Below are 27,027 nucleotides of genomic sequence, written 5' to 3' on the forward strand. Positions count from 1 at the left end.
CACAGAAGAGAGACAAACCCATCTCCACACCTTACAAGGAGGCACAGCTGCCAATAACTGGGCAAAATCTGCCTCTGCTTGGCTGTGACTGGGAATCCACTGCTCATCACTCTGCTCCAGAGCTCTAATTATTTCTTTATAGTGCCAGAGCAGCCCTGGCCAGGCTCTGAGCGAAGGCTGCCTTAATTAATTGATGGACAGAAGGCAAATAGACTTTGTCCATTCTAAGCACCCATTCAGTCCTTTCCCAGCAGCTGTCACTGCTGTCACTACACTAACCAGGACTCCTGTGCCTGTTCCTGGGTATTGTTGAAATATTCCTGGGAAAAAGAGATGTGAACTAGTGAGAGTTGCGTTAAATAATTTTTAAATATCATTGTTTGTGCTGAGTTTGCATGTAATGTGCTGGCCATACATGGCTCTCATTTACTCAATAAAGCAATTAATTACATGCCATGAGAGCAGGAGCTCTGCAGGATTTTCCCCCTGCTCAGCAACATTGCCATGCTTACACACCAGCACCTGTATCAGACTGAGCACTGCACTGACAGCTCCACACTGGGAGCACATCTGAGGTTATCTGGTCCCAGGGTGTGGTGTTTTTTAAGGGCATATATAGATTTTATGATAGTATGGAGAAGACCTTTTATTGCAAAAATTTTTGCATTGAAATTATCTACACAGACAAACCAGGGCAGGATTACTGGTTGGTTTTCTTCAGGTATTTAGGTATCTCTTTATTGCCGTCTTCAACCGTGGTTCAATAAATACAAAATTAACAAAAATGTCAATAGAACTTTATTGGCATTTATAATAACTATTGTTATTATTATTAAATATTCTAAACCAACTGAGATTCCCTGGAGATGTCTGACTATAACTCAAACATGAGATGCACACAGAGTCCCTTATGATATTTTATTACATTTGTCTCGAGCTTATAAAAATATATATTAACTTCTCAAGTGTGTATTTACAGTATTTAACACGTGGCTAATGAATATAAAAGCATCTGGAGATGAACCAACTTGATTCCCATTTGGTTTCTTGCAAGGGGAGTGTTGCAGATGCTTCTCCAACAGGACCAGAGCTCTCCCTGTGGAGGAGGCAAGAGCCTCATGACATGTCAGAGGCTGGATGGGAAGACCAGGATCATTTTGAGGCATTTCCCTTGGCTGAGCAGCTCCCAAACAGCATTGCTGATTAATTTAATTATACTACTTCCCCAAGGAGAGGGACTGAGAGGATGCAAGTTAATTTTAATATAATAACAACAACAATCTATAGTTTAATCTATGAATTTTGTTACCCTGTGTTGGTGAGGAGCTCCATTAAAAGTGTTTATTGTTGTAAGGAGCTGGGCTAGAAGGCTGCTTCCTTGGGGGGGTTTTGCTTTCCTTTCCTTTCTTGAAGGAGAGACCAGGAAAGCAAATGACTCCTGTTTCTGCTGAGTTAGAGTTCATCCCAGAGCTCAGCTCTCTCCACACAGCCTAGGCTGCTTCCCACAGGAGCCACAGCCCCCAGTGCACCCCAGGGAAACAGCCATTACCAGATAACTGTGCTGAGGTTTATCCCTTTCCAGCTGGGCAACATGCAGAGGGACGGAGGAGCAGATTCCAGTGGCCATGAGCACCACCAGAGCCAGAGCCAGAGCCAGCACCTCCTCACATTCCTAATTCTGGGTCTGTTCTGGGGGACTCGAGGGATTGTTTCTGCCTGTTCATGGCCAGAACCATGTTTTCCAGACTGAGGCACACTGTCACCTCATCACCAAGCCCTAGATGTCCCCAGGACTCCTTGAGAGCAAGAGTACCTGCCTGCAGCCAGCTCTTCCAGCAGCAACTTCCCAGCATGGCTCCACATCCCAACACACAGCACGGGCAGGGAGAGGGGAGAGAAGACCCAGAATCAAGCTGGTTCAACCCCCTGCCTAGAGACCTGTAATATACTTGCTCTAGAGATAAAATGTAAACATGGAGAGCACACAAATTGCACTTGATCCTTGGGATTGGGCATTTCACTAAATGCAGGGCTCTGTTCACTGCTATTCCTCTTCAGGGTGGGAAACAGCAGAATGGCAAGTGACCAACATGACTGGGCTCGGGCCAAACTTAGAGAAATTATTTCTGCTAAAAACACTGGCCAAGAGACACTGGGGAGGGAGCATGGTTTGAGCTGCAGAAGGGGCAGGAAGGAGAGATTTCATTTTCCCCAGAGAGCAATAAACACCCCAGAGCATATGCAGCACTTGCCCTGGCAGAGTGGTCACCGTGGCAGCCCCAAGGGACCCTTCACTCAATCCTCATTCAGATCCTCATCCTCTTGGAGCAGGCTAACAGGAGGGAGATTTCCAATCAGACTGTGAGCATCACCCACAGCCATCATCCCCTATGTAAATCTTTGCCTTTCAGCATTAATAATTCACCTGCGATACGTACAGATCATAATAAAAGCCTTACAAAACTCCGTGCAGAGCTGCAAAGACCCATTTAATTAACTAACTTCAAGGAAAGTTGTATTATTAAGGAGATGCTATTTATGTCTTCTGAGGGATCAGGCTGCAGCTGGTGGCACGCCAGGCAGGCAGCACCGTGCTCACAAAACAAAGTATGGGTGTGTCCTGGATGTGGGGATGCAGCACCATTTCCTCTGCTCTTTACTGGAGAATATTTGGTTTTGTTCACCAACTGAGGTGCCAACACTCAGCGAAGTAACTCACAGAGCAGAAGGAATGAGACTGGGAAAGAGTTTCCTTCAGCACAGATGGGGAAAGTCACCTTCCAGGAGTTGGGCATTGGGTGAGAGCTGCTCCCAAAATATAAATCCAATAAAAACTCCTTGTGGGGTTGCTGCGATCTGTCAGGTTGTATAAAAGTACCCATGGATTCACCAGCAGGATGCAAGATACAGAAATGTTGGCTCTGGATTCAGACAGTGCAAAAAGGTCCATCCCACCCTGTGAACTCAACTACCACATGAAATGGCATCGATACAGTTTGACTCATCTTACAAAACAGCGCTGGGGAGAGCCACATCCACCCAGGCACACTGCACCATCCCAGGAATCCTGGGCTGCCCGGGCACAGGGGACAGAAGCCCTGCTCTCTTGCCACGTTTTGGCAGCACCCACTGATGCCCACAGCCCACCTGAGACTACCAGGTTTCAGAGATGGGGCCAGTTGGGGCCAGTGGGGTGCTCCTCCCCGGGAGTGCTGGGCCAGTGCTCTGCACCTCTGCAGGGCACTGCTTCACACCTGCACGCCTCGGCCATGCATCTGGATGACCTGAGCCCGGAGGGTCTGGATCCCACTCAGGATGGTCTTCTGGTGTTCTGCCAGCGTGATACCCAGGCTGAGGATGTCTCTGCAAAATGAGCCCCAGGATAAATGATAAATGTCAGCCAGGACAAACAGCCCTGACCACCATGTGCCCCAACCCTGACTGTTTCCAGGCAAGGACAGGTTCCAGACATGCATGAGCAAGAAATCCCCAACCTTTTGTCCTAGATGAAGCAATATTGAGGCTGACCAGGAATTCCAGGCTAACAGGAGCATGTAGCATGCCAGGCATGGGACAGCTCTGACCCCACCACCCTGTGCTGTGGCACAACAGCTAATCAGTAAATCACACTGTATTTGGCTCAGGGGCAGGAAACATTGCTCTCAGGGCACTCATGACACAGCCAGGAGAACAAGTTACTTACTGGGCTGTCATCCTGGCCACCGACTCCAGGTAGCAGTAGCCTGCAGCAGTGAAGTTGTCCTTGTACCTGCCCATTTCTATAGCTTCCAGCCACTCACCCACGGAGCTGAAAGATGGGAAGGCTGAGAAGGTTCTCTCAGAGAGAGGGATGGACGTGCCGTGGGACCTGCCAACAGAGAGGGTGGTGAGGAGGGAGTGGGGCATGGCATGGCAGAGGGGGGACAAGCAGGTGTGGCAAGAGGATGGTCACCTGGGGCATGTGGAGCACGTGGAGCCAGGGCACTTTGGGGGCTCCAGGCTCTGCACCAGCTTGCTCAGGACGCTGTGGATCTGCGAGAACTTGGGTCGCTGGCTGCGCTCCTTCTGCCAGCAGTCGAGCATCAGCTGGTGCAGGGGTGGCTGGCAGTTTGCCGGGGCTGGCAGGCGGAACCCATCCTCCACAGCCTTCATCACCTGCAGGGTGTGAGGGGCTGGTCAGGGCTGCTGCAGTGCAAATTGAAGGTAAACCCTGGGGAAAACTCCTCGGGCAAGCCTCCCTCCTCACACCCCGCCCAGGAGCCACCACACAGTTAGGGATGGCTGATTGCAGGGGACTCACATCCTGGTGGGACATGTCCCAGTAGGGTCTCTCGCCGTAGGACATGACTTCCCACATGACGATTCCGAAGCTCCACACGTCACTGGCAGGGCTGAAGTGGTGATACTGGATGGCCTCGGGGGCTGACCACAGCACCAGGCTCTTCCCACGCTGGACAGGCAGAAGGGCAGGAATGAAGGGCTTGGCCAGCACCATGTAGCCAATGCTGGTAATTCCACAATTCACTGTTCATTGTGCCCTGCCTGGCATCACAGGGTGGACACCAAACAAACCCCTGTGCCATGAGCACATTTAGTACAAACAGAAAACCTTATCCTCAATTTGTTTAAAATGTCACTGCAGCTGAATACTACATTGGAGTGTGAGTCCTGAAATATTAATGGGAGAGGAGAATGTCCCCAGGAAAAGCTGATGGCATTTTATACATTAATATTTAACAAAAACCACTTCACAGCTGTATAAGCACTAGTCCCTCTGCCCTGATTTGTGCAGCAGGGCTGTAGCCAGAGCAGGCACAGTGCCAGGTCACTGCTGTGCAGCTCCCCAGCCAAACACATTGAATTTCTACCTGAGAAAGAAGCTCAAGGTGCAGAGTCCCTGTTCATACTTGAAGGAGGAAATGGGAGCCTAGGAAAAGTGTGACAACAGAATGTGGAAATGCAGCTCACCATGGTGGAGAAGATAGTTTCCATCTTGTCTTCCTGTGGCCGTCTGAACCCTGTGATCTTGCACGCCAGGCTGCTGCTCACAAGGACCTTGTGGGCAGCAAGGCTTTTGTGCACATAGCCCATCTCTGCCAAGTATGCCATGCCAGAGGCGATGCCCTGCAGCATGCAGATGAGCTGCGTGCCTGTGAACTGCCCCTCATGTTTCTGGGAGAGCAGAGGAGGAAAAGCCAAAGGTCAGCAATGGGGCCATGGCCAGGAGAGCCCAATCTGGGCAGAGATCCAAGTACTCACCCTGAGAAAGGAGTCCAGCAGGCCGTTCCCCATGTACTCCATCACTATCATCATGGTGCTCCCTGCATGGACAGACAGGCAACACAGCATGAGTGCCACCATTGCTCAGGCAGTTCAAACACTGCAGGGCTTAGAAATCCAGGTGCCAACCCCTGCACTGCCTGGCTTTTGGAGGACATGAGGATGTTAGCCATGTCCAAGTGGGTCCAAAGCTTCCCTGTCATTCCCAGCTAGGAATGGATTCCAGTATCAGGAGCTCCTTTCACCAGGACTCTAAACCACATCACAAAGGACAGCACAGCCCAATGAAAGCAAAAGCAACCAGCTCAGCCAGAATACTTCCTTTCCTAATAAAAAGCCTAGTTAGAATCAGCACACATGTTCTGGTTTCTTTGGATTTACATGAATATCCATTAACTACCACATCCATGGCTCCACACACACGCTCATGGGAGAGAGCTGGAGCAGTCAGGCTCATCTGTTTTACTGACACAATCTCACTTCAATTTCCTTTCATTAAGAGAGCACGTGTTTGGCTGCTAAGCCAGCCCCACTACCTGCATTTATTAACCTAGCTGGAAGCTTTTTATTTACCATCAGGATGCAAACCCAGCTGATACATGTGGGAACAGATGATCTCCAGGGAGCCAACTGCCCCTCCAGCACCAAGTCACCTCTCCAATTCAATTTAAGCCCAGTTTAAACCCATTCTCCACCAGCTTAAGCCCAATCCTGCACAGGAACATCCTGGGACCCCCATACCTCTGGTGATGACCCCCTCCAGGCGGATGACATTGGAGTGGTCAAACTGGCCCATGGTGCACGCCTCGGCCAGGAAGGAGCGCTGCTGCTTCTCTGAGCAGCCTGCCCGCAGAGTCTGGATGGCCACCGGCAGCTCCCGCTTGCTGGGCAGCTTCAGGCAGCCCCGGCAGATCTCCCCAAACTCTCCTGCAGAGCAGAGAAATAGGTTAAACAGATCCATGGCAGGACAGCTGCTGCTCACACCAGGCACCCTGGATCATATCACTCATCTGCATGACCAACGACCACTGGTCATCTCCATTACCTCTCAGCTGTTCTCTCCACCCTCTGCTTCAGTGCATGTTGTGTTTTATCCCATGAGAGGAGGATTAACCCCCTGTCACTCAGCTCTGCTCCAGGCCTGGCCAGTTCTGCCTCCTGGCTCAGCATCTTCCCACAGAGCTGGACATGGCAGGGCTGGAGGCTTCCTGAAATCCTTGAGGGAGAACATCCCACTGCACAGCCATGCGCTCCACAACAAGGAACCATGGAATTCCCAACATGAAAAGCCAATATTTGCTTTACAACAAAAAGTGTGTAGCTATGAACAGCTTTATTGATTTGAAAATCAAGCTCTTGTTAGGTCAGCAGTGAGACAAACACACTCCCAAATTCCTTAGATTGAAATGTCTTCCTTACTAATTTCTTTCTCGATTTTTCAAACACCAGTTTGCTCATGAAAGGTACATGGGGCTCTTCTGAGCTGCTCCACACTGCAGTTCAGAGACAACTCATCCCTTCTTCAGTGTCCTCTCCCCTTCAGCACTGTCCTTCAGCTGCTTGTAAAGCCCTTCCCTCCTCCCTTCCTCCACGTCTACTGCTGCTACAGCTGAATTTATCTTTAGGAAAAGAAATGACAAAGAATGATCATGTTTCCCACATTCTGGCATACAGTAGCCATTAAGGCTCTAGGGTCCAGTCAGGGGATTTTAATTTGCTTTTAAGTTTTAGCCAGTGGAGCTGATGAAAATCAATAAATCATTAGGTTCACATATTTATAAATAGTTTTCACGCTGCTGTCAAACTGCCCAGTTGCAGATAATTGCTGATGCTTTCTGGTCCATGTGGCATTCACTTGGCTGTGCTCAGCGCCTCAGGAAAACACCAGGAATGTGGAACAAAGCTCCTGGACAAAATCTTCACCACCCTCCACTGCAGGCAGGTACCCCCAAGACCAGAGCAATGTCATGGCACTGCCATGGCCCAGCGTGCCAGGAGCTAAAGGGGAGCACCCCAGCACAGCCCACAGCACAGCCACCACCCCGTGGGACTTGCCTGTCCTGATAATCCTCTCAATTTTGATGCTGGCATTATCCAGCTCCTTGGCAAAGAGGTGCACAGCCTGCATGGGGTCTTCACAGGTGTCAGGGTCGATGTATGTCCTCCTGGTTGGTATCTTAACTGCAGAAAAGGCAGAAAGGGTGGATTAGAGGAGCTCCCATCCTGGGAAACACTATCCCAGCTTATCCATCTCCTGGTCTGCAGGACCAATGTACCAACTTTCTATAAGCAAAGCAAAAGACCCAGCTCTAAGGTTTCTAACAATTGTTTTAGGATTAAGTGAATCCAACTGCTCTGCTCCACTGCCACGACCCCTGGGTAAAGCAGAGCAGCCCCTTTGCTCCAGTGCAGCTCCCACCCTCCAAAGCCAGGTGAAATGGTCAAGGCAGGCTCTGCCACTTCTGAGGTGCTTTGGGGAACAGAAGAGCATGTGTGTACTCCGTGGGCATATGCCAGGAATCAAATAAACTCATCAATCCCAGCAGCTGGATTCCCTCTGACAACTGTTGTCTGTAAAATGATTGCTTCTCAATAATCCAGAGTAGCCCCAGAAAACAAGGCTGTTTGCTCATGTCCATGAGAAGTTAATGGAATAATTTATAGACCCCTTGGAAAGCTGCAAGAATCCCCATTTCCTCTGGCATGCAGGAAGGACAGACACTGGTCATGGGGCTGTCAAGCCACAGTCCTTGGAGAGCCTTGCTGTGCCAGCCCCTGCTCTGGAATAACACAGGATGAAGACACTTCAGAAGTGAGGACTCAGGGCTGCTTTGGTGTGTTATTAACAGTGATAAATACAGAGATCCCACGGGGCATGACAGCTGGGTGCCACTTACAGTGGAAGTAGAGCTCCTCATCCCCATCCTGGCTGGCTTTGCTGTACCCACACTGCCTGCAAGGAGAATGAAGATGCACATCAGCACCTGAGCAGCAGCCCCTCAGCCCAGCTCACACCCCTGGCCTGTGCCTGGCCCTGCTCACCTCCTCCAGACCATCATGCCAATCACCATGGACACCAGCACGGTCAGCCCCGCGATGGCCACCACTGCGATGATGAGCACAGGGCTCTGCTCACTGGAGGCCACTGTCACTGCAGGAGGGAAGCACAGCTGGTCACCAACGTGCTCTGGGCAGCTTTGAGGAGAGGAGCTGCCTTGGCCACTGCTCCCATGGCCAGCCTGTCTCCTCCAGCAGGGCTGTGGGAGAAGCCACCCAGCTACTTCTCACCACAATTCATGTTCTGGTTCAGCTCTAAGAGCCCAAGCTGGTGGGATAAGCCCAACATGTTGCAGGCACAGGAGAAACCCAGCATCAGCTCCTGGTTTTGTTAATCAGAGCTGAGGAAGATTCCTGTTTATCAGAGGGACATATCAAAATTTATGGCTTACAAATAGTTTTCTTTCATCGCATTAATCCCTTTTCCTCCCGCTTTTGCAAACAGGGGTATTAGATAGCTACAGTCTCTATAAAATTTTTATTGGCTTCAATTCATTCTGAAACGTCTTCTGTGTGGCAAATGAAGGCAATTTAAAGCCCTGTTAAACACAATCTGTGGGAGCTGTTCTGAGCCAGCCAGCTCAGGCTCACACTTCCAGCCAGCGCGGGGGATTGTATTGAAGCCCAACATCCCTCCAGCCCTCTTCTAGTGAAATAAGATGATTTTGGACCACAGTTATGAATGGGAATTTAAAAGAAGAAGCCTTAGCAGATAACACTGATGCTGGCTGCCCTGAGCCAGCCAAGCAGTGGACAAGCCAAGTACCTCCTGAGCCAGGACAGCAGCGGGAGGTGGGGAGCAGTCACTAGCTAAACATGTTTTAGGGCAATCTCAGCCAAAGAGCAGAGACTGTTCCAGCCTCCTCATGAGAGAGGAGCCAGAGAGTGACTGCCTTCTTCACTGAGAAGAGCCAGGACAGGCTCCCCCAGGACAGACAGGGCAGCAGGATCAACCTCATCAAAATCTAATGGGAAAATGCAAGGAAATGCAAGTTCCTGGACAGTAGGTGCCCTTAGGAAAAGCAGAACCAGAGGAACAGGAGCTGCCCCATGAAACCAGGAGCAGCTGGGGCACAAGCTGTGAATGCAGTGTCCCCAGGGCCCAGCTCAGAGCCCTGACAGGGCCACAAGCCCTGCTGCACTTACACTCTGCCAGTGTCTCCACTTCAATGCCAGGGTTGTAGCTCCCGTAGTCTGGAGAGGAAGATGTTCGGATTTGAAAGATATAGAGAGTACCAGGCTTCAGGTTATTGACCGTCACGGCCGTTGATGTGGTTTTCACAGTCGAGTAACTTTGATCTCTCTGATCCTGTGAAATAATGAGATACCTGAGATGGAGCTGGGCTGACAGCTGCGCCACAGAGCCAGCATGGCACAGTCATATCCTCAGCTCTGGGCTCTGTCAGGACAGCCTGTTCAGCCTGTCCAAACAGCCAGCCTCTGTAAGAAACAACACCTTCACTGGGTGTCTCATGAACAGAAATTACATGGGAAGGGCACAGGAAATGGCAGACGGAGCCAGATGATGCTATGAAAACAGGCAGAGGATGGGATGGTGGGGAGCAGCTGAGCCACCCTGCACAGCAACTTCCCCCTGTGCCAGCTGTGGCACCAGCCAGCCCTTTCCTGCTGCCCTGCTGCTGCCACTCGAGTACTGGAGCAAATCTGTGGGATTGGTACATGGTAGGTGGGACCATCCCAGCCCCACAGGCAGTGTCTCAGTCCCATAGTCTGACACAGGCAGTGTCCCAGCCTCTCAGCCCAGCACAGGCATCAGCCACTCACTGCACTGCTCACCTCACTGCCAAATGTGTTTCCACTCAATATGTTTTCTCATTTGAATCTTCACAGTAAAAACAAAAGCTTTAAAAGCAAAGATTACGAGCTAAGTTGATATTCATGTCAGCATCAAGAGCCTCATTTCACTGAGTAACTGCTAAACTGTACTTAAATTCCTTACCCAAGGAGGAGGGTTCCTCATTTCATACCCCAGGTATCATGTTACTGCATTTGAACAGGAATTACCATCTCAGGCTCCAGTGTTTGCCCTCCCCCACAGATCCCTCCTCTCAAATCTATCAGATGCTGAAAATCACATTAATATGAATCAGCTTCACGGTGGCTTGTTTCTAAATACAGAGCACTGCCATGTCACCTGCACAGTGTGCCTGAACCGCCGTCAGCTCCATAACGAGCCTGAGCACACGCAGATAAGGTAATTTGCAGAACTGTGTCATAAACTGCATTTATTTTGATGTAGAGCCTTGTCCCTGCTCTGCCCACGGGTATTTCTCCTAAAATTCCCAACCTACTGCACCTGTCAAACAGCAGTAATTTTTAAAATCAAGAGCCTGCTGAGTCCCCTCCTATGTAGAAAGGCCACTCATAGCTCATCACAGTCACAGGTTTGTGGCTCTCAGTCCTAAAGCAGTGCACACCACGAGGCACAACACTCTCCCAGAGAGCAGGGAATACAGAGACCACCTCCTCAAGGCTGTAGGAATCCACTGTGCTGTCACAGTCTGTGCCTAGCTGGTGTCACACAGTGGATGGGTGACTGGGATGAGGCACACACAGCACCTGGCACCGTGCTGAGCGTGGAGCTGGCTGGCAAGGGAAGGACCTGAACACAAACAGAGCCCCTGCCAGTGCCCATAGCCTACCTTCTCAAAGTACTTGACCTCATACTCGGTGCCATTGGCAGACAGGAAGCCTGGCTCCTGCCACGACAGGGAGACACTCTTCTGCTCCACCTTCTCCGTGCGGATGTCGGTGACAGGAGTTGGCACTGAAAATGCAGAGAGGAAACAGGCAGTGACTGAGGTGCTGCTTCAGTAAAACCTTCAACCTCAGAGTGTGTGGCTTCTGCAGACACCAGGTCCCCCTCTCTCTGAATCAGGACTGGAGGAACTCCAGGCTGGGGAGAAGATAGTGGTAAAACACAACAGCTTTGTAATCCATGGGCAGCCTGGAACACTCCAGTGGAAAACTGGAAAACTCCTAATGGTACCCTCTGCCTTTAGTGCTGCTGAGGGTCTGAGGATGGACTCATGTCTTGGGCTCTGAACACTTGCTGAGGATGTCTGGGAAAGATGAAACACAATCTTTGATTAGGAGGGCTGGTGGGACACACCAAGCCTCCTGAACCACCTCACACTGGATCTACCCCATGCCACTGGGCTGCTGGGAGTATGGGAGAGCCACCCAACCACCCTGCTCTGAGTCTGTGTCTCAGGAGCTGGCTGTGTTTTTGGGCAGCACAAACTCCCTCCCTGACATGTGTGCATCCATTTAGTTCATCCGCTGCAAGAGGCACTTGCCAATATTCCCCTTTTAACCAGGCTTGCCTCCCAACAAGTCTCCAGCCTGTGAAGGCAGCAGCTCACAGCCCTCAGGCACAGCAGAAGCTGCATGGGGACACTGACTGTTTCCAGCTTGTCCCACTTCCCATTAAATCAGGACATTTGCTGGACCCATCTCTATCCTACCAAGACGCCTGTGGAGAGGAACAACTCCCTAGAACGTAAACTTAAGTATCTGTGAAATTCTGTACTTATTACTTAGCTCATTAATCTTTGCTGAAATAAAAGCCCTCATGATGTTTCACTGATGGTGGTTTCCTCCTTGATTCCAAGTCCCTTTGGCTTCTGATGAGAGTGTGAGAGGAGTCAAAGATGTTCCTGTGCAGTTCCCAGTGCCCACACAGCTCCCTCTGCTTGTGTGACATGGTCAAACATTATCCACTGACCCCAGAGATGGCCTTTAAGGGGACATCAGACTGTAGGGAACAGGAGTGAACACAAAGCATGGCAGGAAGATCAGAAATGCTCTGTCTGTGTGGTGGGAAAAGGCCAGTGCTGGCAGCATCCTCCTGCAGTGAGGATTCCCCCAACACTTGCCTTGGGTCCTGCTCCTGTAAGCTAAGCTAAGTGCTCCTTGCTGTGTTATGTGATTCCCATCAATAAAATATCACACAGCTGCCCTCCTGTAGCTCTGAATCCAGCAAATGGACTGGAGACACCTGAATGTGTGGTCCTGACTGCTAACAAAGTCATCAGGAAAAAATCCCACTCACTCAGGGATGGGCTTTAGAGCAGAGCTCATGGTACATGACAGAAAAGCAGGTGCCAGCCTCAAACATGTTTAAAAAACATTAAAGAAAATCACACAGGCTATAAAGCATTTCACACTGTGAAAAAAAATGTGTTTCCCATCAATATTTTAAGCTCTCCTAACATTGCCTCTATTCGAAAAAGCAAACATTAAATTATTCACCACTCTGCCTGATTTTATAAACTCCATTCCCCTGTACGTGGATTTTCTCCTCTTGATTAACCAGGGTAGCAGCAGAACAGGCATAAAACTAGATGTGGCACCGTGTCCCTCCCTGGAACAATTCTCTGCATCCAACACCTGCACTCAGCAAGGGACACTGAACTCCTCTGCACCCTGCCCTGCTAGTGCCAGATAGAGCCTCCCCTCCCCTGCCCTCCTTCACCACTTACTAACATCCCAACCCAGAACATGCCCTGGGCACCGTCCCAGGCAGCTCCTGCCTCAGAGATCTCCGTTCCAAAGCCAAGAAACCACCTCCCCAGTCAGCAGGCAGCCCTTTCAGGGCAAAGACCCCAGGAGTGCAGACGCTTGCCCCAGAGCCAGCTCATCCTGTGGTCAATGGTCAATGGGCACACAGAGGCAAACCTGCTTTGGAGGACCAAATCCAGCTAAAACCCCTTCTCCAGCCTCAGGAAGGAGGAGGCTTTCTGGCACTGGCTGCATTATTAATCAGCAGCAGATTTAAAAGCTCTTTAAGGCAGGAGCCTTGTATTCCTGCCGGGAATACAAATGACATGAGCCCGGAGTGCACATTTACATGGCTAATGCAGCTCTGCTCCTGCAGATGAACAGCTCCACTCACTCCTCAAACACTTTTATTTAGTCCCATGCTGGGGACAGATTAGAAAAAACACAGTATTAATTTTGCCACCTGCAGACTAAATTGCATCTTCTTTTCCCTGCAAATGCAGGGAATGATGGACAATTCCCTCTGGTGACTGCTGGAGGGAAAGGGCAGCACGGAGCTGCACTCGGAGCTGGATTAGAGGAGCAGGATCTGACAGCTAAATAGGGTCTTGTTACTTGTTTAATTTTTCCTCTGAACCTGCATATCAGCAGTCAGAGCTCCCCTGATGTGCTCTGAGGAGCAGCTCCACGTGTTGTCCCTGCCAGCTGTGGCTCCACATCCTGCCCACGCAGTGTCCCCTCTGCCAGGGGCGTCTTACAGACAAATTCAGCTGCCACCTCTCCATGAGACAACCTTCTCCCTTTCTTTGCTGATGGGCACTTTGCCAGCAGTGCAAAGGCAAGAAGAACCAGGGCACTGGGTGCCTGCAGACAGGGCAGCCCTAGCCTGGTGCTGCCCAGGAAGGGACACCTTCAGCAATAAAAACTGTCAGTGTTCCAAGAAACTTCTGAGCCTCAGCTGCTCGGGTAATTCCGAGCCACCATCTGCATCTGAAAGCTCAACAAGAGACATTGATTTTGAACAGATTACAGGATTAATTATCCACGTTCTTTATGTGCATTTCAGCTCCCTCAGGAGTACATGGTGTCAAGTAAGGGGCTGAGCTTCGCCTTCCCCAGGGGAAAAGCTGCTCTGAGCAGCCAAGGCATGGGCTGGCATCACCAACTTGCTGCTCCCTAAGAGAGCAGGGCACTCCCTGCCCACACCTGGCCTCCTGTGCCCTGCTCAGACCTGGGGCTCCAGGCAAGGAGGCAGCTCCAGAGCACAGGTCCCTCTTCCCCTCCAGACTGGAGGAAAGGTTTGTTATTAGATCTCTCTAAGCTCACCCCTCCCCAGCCTGTTCGCTGTCCCCCTGGCCTGAGCTCAGGAGGCAGAAGATCTTCCCAGAGCTAAATCCATCCTTGAACAGCAAAGATCCTAATGAGGAATGACACCTCCTCTGAGGAGCAGTCTGCAGCACAGCATCCCCAATGGAGCCACGGGGATTATGACATGAGGGAAGAGAAAAGCAACAACGGGCACGAAAACATTTGATCAAGTGGTGGGAAAATTATTTATAACAAGATCAAAGTTTAATCTCTTCAGATGAAATTGTTGGCCGATTCCTGCCAAGAGGTACGTGAGGATCATCTGTCTCCATTAACTGTGGCTTGGGAAAGGGTTTTCATGCAAATTAATAACATAACCGCAGAGGAACGGACAAGGACACAACAAGACAGAGCTGACTGTCCTTCAGCTTAGCATCTCTCCAGCAACAGAGGAGGGACCTGGCTGTCCTTTAGCACAGCCAACAACTGAGGAGGGACAGACCCCTCTGGTCAGGGACCTGTCCACAGGCATGGACACTCATGTCTCCCTGCCTGAGGGAACAGAAATGCCAAACTGGAAATGGAAGAGGACAATTACAGTAAGAAATTGTGTCACAGACTAGCACAGGATAGAGAGAGAAAATCAATTTTTTTGTTTCTGAAGGATAGCCAACATTTAAATCATCTGTTTTAAAGAGGGGTTTTTTATGAATGGGCTGAAAATGTTGCTTCACCAAAGGTATTTTTCTGCGATTTGTAAATTCAAGCTGCAGCCAGATCACAGAGCAGACTTGTCCCTTCACAGCCCAGGCTGTCACCACTCTCACTCCTTGCCTCCCAGTGACACCAACTGGAACCCCCTGTGAGTGCCACAGGCCAGTCTTCATCTGCCCCTCTGCCATATCCAAGCACCACATTTGTGCCACCAGGACTAACAGAACCAGAGCACTGCCACAGCACAGGCATGCTGAGCACAAGGACAGTGACCACACCACCCCAGCCTGTCCTCCCAGCAGCAAAGCCACCAACCTGCCCGCAGAGCAGACCCCAGAGCGAGACAACACCATCAACTGCCCCCTTGGTGCAACAGGGTGAACACCCAGCCAGGGCACAGCCATACCTGCATGGCCAGTGGAGACATTGACCTCAGCATACTGCTGTCCAGCCAGCGGGCTGACGGCCGAGACACCATTCAGGGCAGCCACGCGGATGGTGTAGTTGGCGTGGGGCAGCAGGTTCACCAGGGTGACAGTGCGCTCCACCAGCCCCGTCTGCTGCGGCACGAAGCCCACGCTGCTGCCACACTGCTCACAGCGACCCTGCAGTGCCAGCGGGCAGCGGCCACACCACAGGCTGTAGGTCAGGTCGCTGCGGCCGCCCGCGTCAGCCGGGGCACTCCACTCCAGCACCAGGGATGACTGCCGCAGGCTGTACACCAGGTTCCTCGGGGCAGAGGGTGGACCTGGAAGAAGAAGAGTGTCTTGTGAGAATCGAGCCTGTCTCAGCTCACAGACACAGACCGTGCTGCAAGCGACCCATACCCATGAGAATCTTAGTGTGGACAACTTGTACGTGTGAGAATCTTAGTGTGGACAACTCCTACCTATGAGAATCTTAGCGTGGACAATTCCTACCTGTGAGAATCTTAGCGTGGACAATTCCTACCTGTGAGAATCTTAGCATGGACAATTCCTACCTGTGAGAATCTTAGCATGGACAGGAGCAAGAAGCAAAACCAAGAAGGAATGCACACCTGTGAGCAGGAGGCTGTTTTCTGCAAAAGGTGTGTGCTAGGAATAACTGATCAATAGTGTTGTATAATAACGAGTTAGGAGCTAATGGCCATATGGCACGAATGTTAGGAAATAGTGTAAAAGAGATTTTGTAGCAATAAATTTGGTTTCTGCCTTCCTTTCTACTTGGCCTGGGGCTGTGTCTTTGTGTGTTGTGCCTGTCTGAAACAGCGACAGTGTCTGTGCACAGGGACAAACCTGAAGGTCTTCTGGGAGCAGCAGCACAGGCACTGGGGGTAGAGCACTAGAGCACCTCCTGGACAGCCACAGCTCAGGGTGGCACGAGGGGACACGAAGGCATTGATGCACGTGGCACAGTGGGACGTGGGACAGAGAATCCCAGCTGGAGGGATGTGTGTGAGGAGCACCCAGATGGACCCAGCAGCTCCCTGAGCACCACCAGAGCCTGGGAGCCCAGCTGGACACTTCCTGGCCATGCTCAGCAGAGACAGAGGGTTCCTCATCGCTGTGCTGGCAGCTGGACAGCATCCATCACCAGAGCAGCTGGACTCCAGTCCAATTAACTAGAGGCCATTTAATTAAAACCTGTGAACTATAGTGACTAAATGACTGTGCCCCAGTTTTAGCAGGGAGTCTATGAGGCTGACTGCACGTCTGTCACATCAGCAAGCTCTGGGTTGTAGGAACAGCCCCTCCATCCCCTTCCCACTGCAGCATCACCCCAGCACAGATGGGACCCTCGGGGACACACTGCCACAGGTGAGCCCACAGTGCAGGCAGGGGGAGCCTGGGACAGTCCTGGGCACTGCCCAGCTCCGTGCTGTAGGACAGACAAAGTGCCAGGACACTTCCCTCGCCACAAAGAGCTGCCATTCAGCGAGACCTACGTGTGCAGGAGGCAGATGGTGGGTCTGAAGGAGACCTGGAGTAATTCTTCTGGCACGAGCAGAACGTGGAGGCTTCCTCATGGGTGAAGCTGTGCTCAGGGCATGGAGAGCAGAGAGGGAGACGGAGGGAGAGCTTGTAAAACCCTGGAAGGCAAGCTGAAAGAGACAGAGGATGTTATGGGGAGAGCAGCGCAGGAGGAATGGGAACATGTCTGATGACTGCATTTCCCTGTTTCCTGGGACATCCTTTGCTGCCACTGGCCAGCAGATACCACCCTCTAAGCTGCTTTCCCTGAGCACCTGCATGATCCTGAGGACATCCAAGAGAGATGTCCCTTGGTTTTACCCAGAAGAGACATTTGGGTGCTGTAGCTCTGCATTGGCTTTCACAGCCAATGTCATTCCCTATCTAGGGTGCTAGATAAACCAGGAAAAAAATAGCAAATGCTAAAATTACTCCCAAAACTTCCAGTTCCCTCTTTAGATTTGAGAAACCAAACCAAGCTAGTGGTATATTCATAGAACAGAGACACAGTTTGCTTTTTCCTTAGTTAGGCAGCACTGACCATGATACAGGACAGAAATATCCCTGCAGCAGGCAGGACAGGAAAATCAATCCTGTTTACAAACCTGATGGGATCCAAGCACTAAGCCCAGAGCCCCCATCCCTTGGATGTGCCTGTCACACAAATCTGACATCTCATCGTAGGAAACTGAACATTTCCAATTAGAAGTGTCTTTCAGACCATTCCCCCCTGTTTTCTAACAGCCAGAAGTAAGTTTACAGAAGTGTCTGTCATTAATAATGGCACAAAATTCCCCAATCTGCATGTGCCAGGAGCAGGCACCACAACCCCCTGTGAGTGTGTTCCACAAGGAGCTTTACTTGCTCATTTTTTTTCCTTGGCTGTCCCAAACTTGCCCTTTTGAAGAACAAAAGTGTCCAGCACATGTGATGCATCATGTGTGTGTCTCTGTTTCTTTTTTCAGACAAACTCCCACCCTCTTCCACCTCATCCTACGAGTGTTTTTCTTGGTCCCCAGCTGGTTTAGGTGTCCCTGTCATTTCACAGTGCTTATTTCTGCAGTGGGTATGTGACAGCTCTTGGGAGATCAGGTCATCAATTTATAGAATGAAATTCTCTTTTTTGTACACTATTTTCTATCCTGTTCCTTGTCCTCTGGTACCACCACAACTAAATTATTTATTAAACAACAAAATTCAATAATTCATTGTCCCAGAGCCAAGGAGAAGCAGCCAGATGGGTCAGATGGATCAACCACCTCTCCAGCTCCACCACTGCTGACCACAGCAGCTCCTCAAGCATGCCTGATCCATGTCAGTGACAGAGAGAGCACATTCCCCTCACACCGTCACACCAGCAGCAGAACGAGCTGCACTGATTTGTGCTGCAGGTTTGCTGATTACCCAGCAGGAAGTAGCCATGGGAAAAGCTCTTACTGCCTCGTCTTGCTCCTCAGACAGGACTGGGTGTCTCTGTTGAGGGACAGACACGTCCTCTCTCATTCCCAGTCTGTGCCATAGAGAAAGCAGGGGCAATTGAGGATGCAGAGCTAGAAAATGGATGGTTTCCTACTCCAGTGGCACAGGACAGCTTTCATTTTCCCTTCCCAGTGAAGTCCTAGCAGTGTGTGCCAGTGTGAATCAATAACAGCTGCAGCCTCACTCAAAATGCCTATACAGGCATTTATAATTAACACCACAACTCGGTTGTCTTCCAAAATCAATTCCTTCCCAGTTTTGGTCATGGAATCGTATTTGACAAAGTTCATCTGCTTTGATGTGTGTTAATTTCCTCTGTTGAAGCAGACATTCATAAAAATGCTCTGCAGGAAAGCCACAGCTGGGGAAACAAGCAGCTGGCACTGGGCAGAACTAGGACAGCACCATGGGTTAAGGCACCCAGCAGCGTGACAATCCCTCCTGGCAAAAGGCAGACTGGACCCCTCAAGATCTCAGATTTACATCCAGCCCTTCCTCAGCAACACTCAAACCTGCACTCTCACCACTGTCACCCAAGTTGCTCCCAATGCATCTTTCCCAGGAGCTCTTGCTCCTGCTGACCCCTGGCTGGACCAGGCTGGCACAGCCGCACTCCATCTATCTCAATTCCATTATCAAGCCCAGCAAGTCACTGTTTATTATGTTTCAAACATTTCAGCACTGCATTTCAGAGGCAAGGTGCCTCCGGCCAGTGCAGAGGGAAGGAGGTGGCAGCAGCCCCAAGGAGGGACAGACACTGCCAGACAGTGCTGTGGACAAGGACACATTGCCCAAACCACACCTTGTGTAAATCACTGATGGAATAGTTTCAGTGGTGCTCTGAGGTGGCCAGAGAGCCTCATGGACAAATGTCCTCAGGTAACAGAGAGGCTCCTGTCCCCTCCACCCTGAGTTTGCAATCTCACCTTGTCTCACACCAGCTGTAATCAATACTGCAGGCAGAGAGAAGGGACAGCAGTCGTGTCCAATCTCTGTGCCTGTGTGAGAGGGACAAAGTCAGCATGAGGAGTGATCAATGCAAGCACTGAGTCACACCTCCAGCTCCTCTCACCTTGGTTCCATGTCTGCCAGGATGGGAACTTTGGGCTGCACCACTTGAGAAAATCCAAAAGCACCTTGCCTTCCACACAGTTTGGAGGTTTTTAATAACTCGTTTTCAACAAGCAGCCTGTGGTCCAACACATTCACAGCAATTCTGACACCTCTAGACAATGCTGCTCTGTAATTTTTGTCCTTAAGTAATTTGAAGAGTTCTAAAATGAAAACCTGTGTCCAAGGGCAAGATTTTTGTGCATCCCCAACGATGAGCCCTAAACAGCTGAAATTAAATTCAGTGATTTAGTCCAAAAGAAAGACAGTCCCGAAATACCTAACAGAGTGCATTTGCTGAATCCAGCCAGGACTGACAGAACCTCATTGCTATTTATGCCAGAATTTTCCTCAAGGACACGCTGAAGCAGGCACATCCACTGAGCCAACTGCAATTTACTGTTGTCTCTCTCAGCTCCCTAATGGATCCACCAAAGAGCTCCCAGTGAAGGACTCTCCAGCCTCTCCAGTGCACCCCACGCCTGCCAAGCACTGCAGCTCACACAGACACCCTCAGCTAGGGGCAAGAAATGTCCCCTCTGCATTTCAACAGCCTATCCAACACATTCATCCAGCAGCCAGATATCCATGACCTTAACCTGACAGGAATTCTGCAAACAACTTGTGATGCTTGTAATTGTCAGAGTCGTTTGCTCCGAAATTAAATGTCACGGAGCGATTTGTGTCTGAATCTGTCACAACCTCCATAGCTGTAATTATTTCAGACACACGGTGAACCCAGCAATGTAACATGGCATCCCAAATGATAAATACCTCCAAACCTGGTCATTACTCCAGAGAGACTGAAGAGAGAGCTCATTTCACATGGGTGTTCCAGCATCCACCATCCAGCACTGTGCTGATCCCATCTCACAACCCCACAGTGTCCCCAGCCCTCCCAAGGGCCAATCTGCCAGCCTGGCTGTGGCATGCCTGTGATGAAAGCAAAACCTGGTGCTCTGTGCAACTTACAGAGTCCCAGGAGGAAAAATAAACTTATGCATAATCCTCCAGCATCAGTCAGTAGATAAAATGCACTCCAGGAGCACATAGAGGTTTGTAAGCTAATGTATAAAAGATGAAACAAATCAAAAGCTGCACATTTGGATCCATCTTTTTTGTATTTAAACAGAAAAGCAGACCTCGGGCTTCAGGAGGTATCTTTGCACTAAATGACAAAATACTGTAATTTATTATTTTAAATTTCTTTAACTTTCAACTGAACTATTTCTTTTCCACCTAGGGATACAGCAGTGACACAAAGCTGTGGTGGCACATATCCAATGGACAGAAAAGCATCTTGTCCCACATCCCACTCCCACCCTAAACCCTTGCTTTCTCCCTATGAGAGACACAATAAATCTTTGTGTCTTGTCCATAGCAGGTTGAATTCAACATGCTGCTCAAAAATCCATCCAGTGATGCAGAAAAGCAAGGGGAATTTCTATTATTCCCCATTTCAAACAGCAATCAGCAGCTGTTCCTTGTGCTGCCACTGAAGACACCTCCTGTGTGAGGTTTTCCTCCCCAGGAAAGCAGCAACACTCATCTCTTTAAAAGGTTTTTTAAAAACCCTGACAAAGCACTAGAAACTATTTCAATTCTAAAACTGTTTGCAGTGATGTCATTCCCACGTAGACAAGGGACAAGGCCACTAATTACCCCATCACTGAGCAGACCAGGCAGGGCTCCAGGTGCTGCTGAGGGGAGCAGAGCATGGGGCACAGCAGCAGTGCAGAGCTAGCTCCTGCCACTGCTGTCACAAGTGGAGGGAAATGAATCGAGGAGGAAACTTCTCCAGAGCACAAATTTACGTTTCTGTCAAAGAAGAGTGGCTGGCAGCTATTTTTGGTAACTGGTCTCCATCATATTCATTCAACGTCTGGTTGAAGTTGTCTCATTTGCAGCAAATCTGGCTGGTAAATATTAACCTTGGGCTTTGTTGAAATTCTCCTTGCAGATATTGCTAGGCATTGGATAGAAAAGATGAAGCAGAAGAAGACAACCTTACAGGGAAATGTCAGGCAGATCCCAAGCTTCATTTACACAAAAGCTATTGCTACACACCACAAAACAAATGGCACAAAGGGGCTACCAGCTCAGGCCTGGAAAAATTAATGGTAAAGGCCATCAAAGCTGAGAAGCCAAGCAAAAACAAACCAGGGATGGGCAGGGGATTATCCACAGAGCACAGGACTGCCCACTTGCCTGCTGCACATCTTCTGGGAATGGGTTTTATGGTCTGAGTAAGCACAGAGCAGCATCTGGCTACAGAGATACATCAGACAAGACAAGTAGTCTGAGTGCATTTTCAGTGACAAACTCTCCTCTTCTTCCTGAGTGGATATTAAACAGACACTAAAGTTGTGCAGTCCCACCCCAGAGATGGCTGCCCTCCACCAAATGCCAAAATGATTCATCAGAAATGTGCAAACCTGTCAGAAGTGCTGGGGTCCCTCTGGAGCAGTGGTGGAGGACAGGAGGATGGACATGGAAAGACTCAGCTTTCCTGCAGCAGGAATTAGCAGAGTGGTAAGTCCTATTGGTCTTTTTTCATCTCTGCTCATTTCAGAGTGAGGACACAAACCTCTTGGCACAGGATGCTTTCATCACTTAAATCAGGGTTACAGGGACAGCTGCCCTGCAACCAAGTTCAAACGCCTTCACCAGCTCATCTCCTGCATCCTCCAGCTGTCACCAGTGCCACAGTCCTGCTGCCACCACCACCCACAAGCATGACCCTGACCCCTGTGCCACCCCACAGGTCACAGCAGCAGCAAAGCCCCAACCACCCCAGCCCACTACCTGGACCTCTCAGGCCCACAGGAGCTGCAACAGAGACTCTGGCCAAGAAGTTTCATGGGCCAGCAACACCCAGCAAACTCACACCCATCCTCCAGAGCCACTGCCACAGATCACAGTGGTGGAGCCAGGTGTGTTGTGCCATCACCTGGCTGGTTTATCATCCCCAGTACACCTGCCTCCAGCTCAAGGGCTTTTGTCCTCACTGAAGAATTTCCACAGCCTTGGCTGCTTTCATCAGAGATCTTTTAAAGCTATTCACTTAGCACTATGCTAATGCAGGGCTGCAAACAAACCCAGAACTTTCAACCCTTAAAAACTGTTTTCTGATATTTGACCAGACATCAGACACTGCTCCACAGAGAGTAACTAATGACCTGCTTTCTGTGAGAGGGGAGAAAAACTTAATTATGTCCATTAAATTACTTCAAATATTTTTCCTCAGAGAATATGAATTATTTAAACTCAACACAGAGAAACCTGAAACATTAGCAAAAGCCTTCTGGGACTCACTATGTAAATCCCCACTCCAAACAGATGTGGAAAGCATGGCAAGCTGCCATGCAGCCGCTGAAGCAATCAACAGCACTGAGATTTCAATTCGATAGCTTTAATAAGGTCTTCTTAAGGAGAAGCCACTGCCCAGAGCACTGGGAAGGGCATCCTACCACCTGGAGGAAGCACAGTGTAAAACTGAAAAGCCTCAAGGTGCTCCTGAAGAGCAGATCTGACTCCGTGGGAAAAGCTCACTCTCCTACTGCACCACCTGCCCCAAACATGGGGGAACTCTGCCTTCCTGGGACTTATTTAGCTGCTTTCCCCTCAATCTATTTTTGAGGTGAAAAGGGAGAGATCCAAGGTATCATCTGGGCAGCAGGTATGGGTAACAAATGCTCTTTTCAGATGTGTTTTACTGAAGAACACATCCCCTTTTCCAGATCCCAGCTGGCAAGAAGGTGCCTGGGGGGGAATTAGCCCAGCAACTCTCTCCATTCAGACAATCACACACTCTGAGGAAGAGCATGACAGCCAGCATGCCACACCTGGCTCTCACCTGCCTGTGAAAGCAAGATGGAAGTGCTCATAGCCTCTGGTTCATTAGCAGGATGCCTGTTAAGGCAGAGGGTAAATCCATTTCTGCAGCTGTCCTTAAACATAACCTTGTGAGCTGTAAAGTCACCGAACTATTAAACTGTGTCCAAAGCATATCAACAGGGATATTAATGTTCTAGAGTAATTTTAACATTACAGATAAAGCTGTGGGAAATGCCTGACAGCATCCAGAGCTCTGACACATCTGCCCAACCAGTACCATGCTGCAGAGCAGCCCCACGCCCTCCAAGTGCCACCCTGCAAACAAAGGTCTGGTGCTTTGCTGGGGAGCTGCCATCACCTAAAGAAACATATTGCTGACAAAAGACGATCCCACTTGTCCAAACTGTGCTCAGGCACCAGAGAGGTCTGGCAGCAGCATGGACTGACACAGACAAAAACTGCCAGGACACCAATGGCCACTTTTACCTCTGCATCCCCCGTCCTTCTCCTCAAAGCCAGGGCCACACAGGCATTTCCCTATGGGGACCAACCACTCGCCCTCTGCGCTGCAGTGCATCCGGGGGGGATTATCCACGTCCACTTCAGCCTGAGCAACACAAGTGCCCTTAACCTCCACCAATGTCGCAAAGGCCGTCTCTGCCACCGTGTCTGGGAACACGGCCAAGTTCTGCACGGTGCTGAGACACTTCTTGTAATAGACCCGCACGGAGACCAGCGCCACACAGGCACCCACGTCCTGGAAGCCCAGGTGGAAGCCTCTCTTGCTCAGGTGCCCAATCTCCCTCAGCTCGGTGTTCAGCTTCATCTTGCGCTCGCCCAGGTCGCCCTGAGTGAAGCTCTCGTCGGCAGCAATGGTGTCAATCTTGGTGTGCTTGCTCTCACGGACACTCCTGCCCAGGTCAGAGTCAGACTCGACGTAGTACAAGTTGAAAGTCTCCTTGCAGGTGCTCGTCACACCAGGGATGCTGTTGCAGTCCCGCAGGGTGAACTTGAGCTCGATGAAGATCCTCTGGCCGTCACGCCTGGCGATCCAGCCCGTCTGCAGCCAGTTGTTCTGGTTTGGCTCCATCACGTTGCAGACCTGGTAGGTGCGTATTGGTTTGTAGGTTTCATCCACGCCGCTGATCTCTTCCCACTGGGGAGAGAACACAAAGGGCTGTAACAGCTCAGGAGCTGCCCTGGCAGAGACACGCTGACCAGTATCAATGTCACCACCACAAGCCTCCCCACCACAGCCCGTTATGTTGTAGGCACTGGAAAACCTCAGCCCACCAAACCTACCAGCTGCAGTAACCCTGCTCCTGGACCATCTAACACCTGAGCTCTGTGCATCATGAAGACACAACCAAAAAGGCAGCACTAGCAGCAGAGCTTGGAAAACAAAGCCTGATTCTGGTTGCATCATCTGCCGAGGAGCCAGAGCCTTCCTCTTCCACACACTCTGCAGGTTTTCTGTCCCTGGGAAGGTGCATCCTCACAGTGTAACTCTGGGTGGGGTTGAGCCACCCAGAAAAATCCAAGATGTTCAAGGAGATGTGACACCAGTCACACCATCACACAAGGACATCAAAAGCCTTCATGAACAGCAGCAGCTTCTCTGACGGGAAAAGTTTCAGCAGCAACAGGACAAATCCTCCGACTGCAAGTGAAACAGTGTTTCCCCAAAGCTATCAGCAGCGATTCTGATCAGTGAAATGATGATTCAACCCTTGCAGCCTGAACGACGACCTGGCAATTTCCCAAAGCAATTCTTTCTGGGGGTAAATTTATGCAAAACAGTCAAACCATACCCAAAACAGAGTTTCTTCTGCAAACAAACAGCTGTGCTACACACATGACTCCAGGAGCTATCGTTCTTCCCTCTGAATGCTTTGTTTCCATTCGGGAAAACGAACCCAAAGCTGCACAGAGGCACAACTCCAAGCTTCCTAACACACTCTCCTGAAAACAGCTTTAGACCAACACCAGCAGCAAAGCCAGGGGCTGACCAAACAAATGCTACATGACACAGCTCCCGATGAATTCCCCAGCCACAGCACTCAGATTCTAAGGGCTGGGCTGACCCTTGGTGCTCATGCTGGTGTGAGAACCACAACACAAAGCCTTAACTAGCCAGTGCTCATTTGCTTGTTTTAGGAGTGTAAAATCCAATTTGAGGAGGGACTCCATACCAGTCACAGCGCTCACATAGTCAATACCTCACTCCTCACTCTGCTTCCAGGGGCTCTTGGCACTGATCATGCTGAGCTGCCCATCGACCCTAAATGAAGAGTCATTCAGGCTGCCAGCACCCACCCCAGGTCCGTGGTGAGCAAAGCACTCATAACACAGGACTTCAAGTGCTGCTGAGCACCAAGAGGCTGACAGACCGACCCTTTCATCCTCTCCAGTGATGCAGAAGGAAAGTCCCACCTCCATGCTTACCCCGTTCGATGGGTGTGAGGTCCAGCCCAGCTCCGCCTGGGATTCCTTTGAGTCCAGCAGGACAACTGCAGGGAAGACAGCATGTTAGCAAAACCACTGATACAGAAAATGCTAGCAAAACCCACCCAGCCCATCCGCTGGGAAGCTTAGTGCCATGCTGTGCCAGGTCCCAGGGCACAGGAGCAGCTCCCACCCTGGATCTCCCAGCCATGGCGTCAGTGTGTGAGCACCATGCGCCACAAAGCTCTCACTGCACACCCAGAACAACCTCGCTGGCACCTCATCGGTGCCCTAACGAGTGTGCCATCCCAGGGACAATCCCTCTGACACCACAAACAACGCTGCCACTGTACCATGCCCATAGCGTGTGGATGCTGGAACTGAAAGATGCCAGCAGCTGCTTTGAAAGAGGGATTTCCCTGGCAGACGATACCCTTTTCCCACAAAACAGCCAATGCTATATTTGACAGGAAGACCTATTTCCCTCAGCTTCACGATCCTTCCACAACCAGCCAACAGCGACAGCCCCCGATCGGCAGGTTGAGCCTCGTCCGGAGCTCAGACACCGGTGACAAGGGGCGCGGCGGAGCATCCCCGGCGGGCACATCCCTGACCACCGTTCCGCCCGGAGCGCTCCGGGATGCTCCCGGACACTCTCCTCGCCTCCGAGACCAATGGGATCCGCCCGTGGCAGCGCAGCCAGGGCTAGGACCGTCTCCCTGCCTCAGTACCGGCGGTGCGCTGCCTAGCGCCTCCGGTGATGGCGGGGACCGGGACACCCCGGGCTGACCCGGTTACTCCACGGGGACCCGTCCGTTCTCTCTCGCTCCTCCCGCAGATCTCCGCGCCCCACAATGGTCCGGACAGCCCCGGAGCGGCCCCACCGACGAGCCGAGCCGAGCCGAGCCGGCCGCTCCCGGTACCGCAACACGCAGCCCGACCTGCCGCGGGCAACCAACGTCGGGACCGATGCGGCGACACCGCGCGCCGAGGCACGGGGGACACGGAGCTGCCGGAGCGCCGGGGACACGGCGCGACCGGGGGCGCGGGAGCACCGGAGTAGCGGGAAGCGCCGCCGCCCCGCCCGGCTCACCCTGCTCGGCGGCGGCGCGGGGCAGCACCGGCAGCAGCAGCAGCAGCGGCAGCGCCGTCTCCATGGCGCCGCGACTCCGCGCCCCGCGCCGCCGCCGCGCTCCGGCTCCGCGCCCCGCCCGCTCCGCTGCGCGCCAACCGCCGCCAACGGGGCGGGGCCTCGGCCCGCGCAGCCAATCGGGGGCAGGGGCGGGGCGGCGGGGGCAGGGGCGGGGCGGCGGGGGCGGGG

At 51.1% G+C, this 27,027-nt stretch overlaps 1 protein-coding gene across 1 annotated transcript; it reads right to left on the reverse strand.

Annotated features, from left to right (window-relative positions):
• Positions 1–775: 775 nt before the first annotated feature.
• Positions 776–26,890, reverse strand: EPHA10 (EPH receptor A10). Its single transcript, XM_085081075.1, has 17 exons — positions 26,800–26,890; positions 25,707–25,771; positions 23,748–24,417; positions 16,811–16,966; positions 15,290–15,631; positions 11,001–11,125; positions 9,484–9,646; positions 8,323–8,431; positions 8,178–8,233; positions 7,336–7,461; positions 6,022–6,207; positions 5,260–5,321; positions 4,969–5,172; positions 4,301–4,450; positions 3,953–4,155; positions 3,704–3,868; positions 776–3,363 (listed from the first exon to the last, which is right to left on the reverse strand). Exons 1-17 carry the CDS (start codon positions 26,861–26,863, stop codon positions 3,249–3,251), a joined length of 2,961 nt encoding a protein of 986 aa, XP_084937201.1. The 5' UTR covers positions 26,864–26,890; the 3' UTR covers positions 776–3,248.
• Between the last annotated feature and the right edge of the window lie 137 nt (positions 26,891–27,027).

Source organism: Lichenostomus cassidix, chromosome 23 (assembly GCF_008360975.1).
Source record: "Lichenostomus cassidix isolate B80296 chromosome 23, HeHo_3.0, whole genome shotgun sequence".
Lineage (NCBI taxonomy): Eukaryota > Metazoa > Chordata > Aves > Passeriformes > Meliphagidae > Lichenostomus > Lichenostomus cassidix.

Bases quoted from the DNA above. Each gene is read 5' to 3' on its own strand.
- EPHA10 (XM_085081075.1), bottom strand. From the start codon at position 26,863: ATGGAGACGGCGCTGCCGCTGCTGCTGCTGCTGCCGGTGCTGCCCCGC. The intron at 11,126-15,289 runs GTATGGCTGTGC...CTGCATTTTCAG, and splicing joins TGTCTCCACTGGCCATGCAG to TGCCAACTCCTGTCACCGAC. The intron at 4,156-4,300 runs GTGAGTCCCCTG...CACACCCTGCAG, and splicing joins GGGACATGTCCCACCAGGAT to GTGATGAAGGCTGTGGAGGA.